Source organism: Nematolebias whitei, chromosome 15 (assembly GCF_014905685.2).
Source record: "Nematolebias whitei isolate Nwh7 chromosome 15, NemWhi1, whole genome shotgun sequence".
Taxonomy (NCBI): domain Eukaryota; kingdom Metazoa; phylum Chordata; class Actinopteri; order Cyprinodontiformes; family Rivulidae; genus Nematolebias; species Nematolebias whitei.
In genome coordinates this window covers 45,291,274-45,293,187 of record NC_056512.1, presented here as the reverse complement: position 1 = coordinate 45,293,187, position 1,914 = coordinate 45,291,274, and the positions used below count along the sequence as shown (strand labels likewise).

At 52.7% G+C, this 1,914-nt stretch overlaps 1 protein-coding gene across 1 annotated transcript in view; it reads left to right on the top strand.

Moving 5' to 3' along the window:
• The first annotated feature begins 475 nt into the window (after positions 1 to 475).
• LOC119421391 (C1q-related factor) overlaps positions 476 to 1,914 on the top strand; it is a 27,690-nt gene continuing 26,251 nt past the window's right edge. The window contains exon 1 of the mRNA XM_037688757.1: positions 476 to 1,111. Coding sequence (XP_037544685.1) covers positions 494 to 1,111 — 618 coding nt within the window. The 5' untranslated portion in view covers positions 476 to 493. The remainder of the gene's footprint in view (positions 1,112 to 1,914) is intronic.

Here is a 1,914-nt window from a genome sequence, read left to right as displayed (position 1 = left end):
ACACACACACAAACACACACACACAGTGGCTGCTCTGTGTCTCTGACGCTCACCCACTCTCATTATTCTCTCTCTCTCTCGTTCTCTCTCTCTCTCTCCTTCCCACTGTCTTTCACTCCATTCCTTTGGGCTCTGCATCCTTCTTGCTTCTTCTCACAAGTCACAATGTGTTTGTAAGTACGCTCCGAATGTCTCCCCGTGTGTGTTTGGCTTTCCTTAAGTCTTTTCTGTCTGTTCGACTGCCTGCCTACTTCAGGATGACTGAGTGGAGCACTGAGCTGTATTAAGTGCATGTGGGTCTCTGTCTCACCCTCACACACTCGACGCTCCTCGTGCAACTCTTCCTGGGATCTGTGGGTCCCTTTCCTCGGTGACAGGCTCCCCACACCAAGCAGTCACCATTTCCGCCCCCGGGAGACCCACGCTGGCAGCGCAGCCCCTTCCCCGACTCAGCATCGGGAGGAAGACCCTGGTGGCGGCTGCTGTGGGGGTTATGCTGGTCCTGGTGCTGGTGGTGCTCATCCCTGTGCTCGTCAGCTCCGTGGGTACCGACGCCAGCCACTACGAGATGCTGGGCACCTGTCGGATGGTGTGTGACCCCTACCTGAACAAGGGGACCGCGGCTAGCAGCACGAGCTCCACTGGTCTGCAGGCTGAAGCCGAGGCGCTGACGGACCACAGCAACGTTCTTCCACCCTCCACTTTACTGCAGGGCCCACAGGGGAAGCCCGGCAGGCCAGGGAAGCCCGGACCACCTGGACCACCCGGACCGCCTGGAGAGCCGGGACCACCGGGGCCAGCTGGGCCTCCGGGCGACAGAGGGGATCATGGGCGGACTGGGATTTTGGGTCTGGGGAGTAACGGAGCTATCAGCACGGCCACCTACAACACGGTGCCTCGGGTGGCCTTCTACGCCGGGCTGAAGAACCCCCACGAAGGCTACGAGATCCTCAAGTTTGACGACGTGGTCACCAACCTGGGCAACAACTATGATGGCATTTCAGGCAAGTTCATCTGCAGCATCCCGGGTACATACTTCTTCATCTACCATGTGCTGATGAGAGGAGGGGATGGAACCAGCATGTGGGCAGACCTCTGTAAGAACGGGCAGGTGAGTTTCAAACTCTTTGGAACTTCCGGTTCCTCTCGACTCCTCTGGGGGTCTTTGTTTCAGCTTTGCTGCTCCAGCTGGGGCTCTCCTGCGTGTAGACCCTTAAAAGTTGTCTTTAAGCCTCTAAAATAAAAGGACTGTGAGGGAAGCAGGTCGCCTGTCCGTCCTTAAAGCGCGCGGCTGAGGCTCTCCGCGCGCGCTGGTGCGTCCTCGGATTAACGCGAGCTGCGACGGAGAGGACGCGACACCTTTTATTCTTTTACCTTGGAATTATTCCGGAGTTTCCCTTTTCGTACCCCTCTTACTTTTACTGGTAAAAACGTGGAGTTTGACGGCTGCTCTCTTCACAGAGATTTAAAATGAAATGAGACGGAAAGAAAGGAGGAGACGATCTGAAGGAAACGCGCTTTACTTTTATTTTGAGACATTCAGATTTCAGGACATGTTCAATTATTATTATTATTATTATTATTATTATTGTTATTATTGTTATTATTATTATTATTATTATTATTAAAATAGTCGATGCTGTCTTTTGACAGATGAGTTTTATTTCGCTCCATTTACGCGCAGCAGCATCAGGCTCGCGGGATCGCGCTGGTCCTTCGCATCCATCCGCGTGTACAGCCGCTGAAGTGCGTCCATGTGTTTTGTCGGCTCCTTTGATGCTTCATTTCTAATAATGTTGTGCGACCTGAAGGATCCTCTCCTAATGCGCGCGACACACTGCTCCAAACTTCCAAAGATCCGTCAAATCTTTTTGATATTCAAAGCGTTTGTTGTTTTTTATTTCACTGACTGTG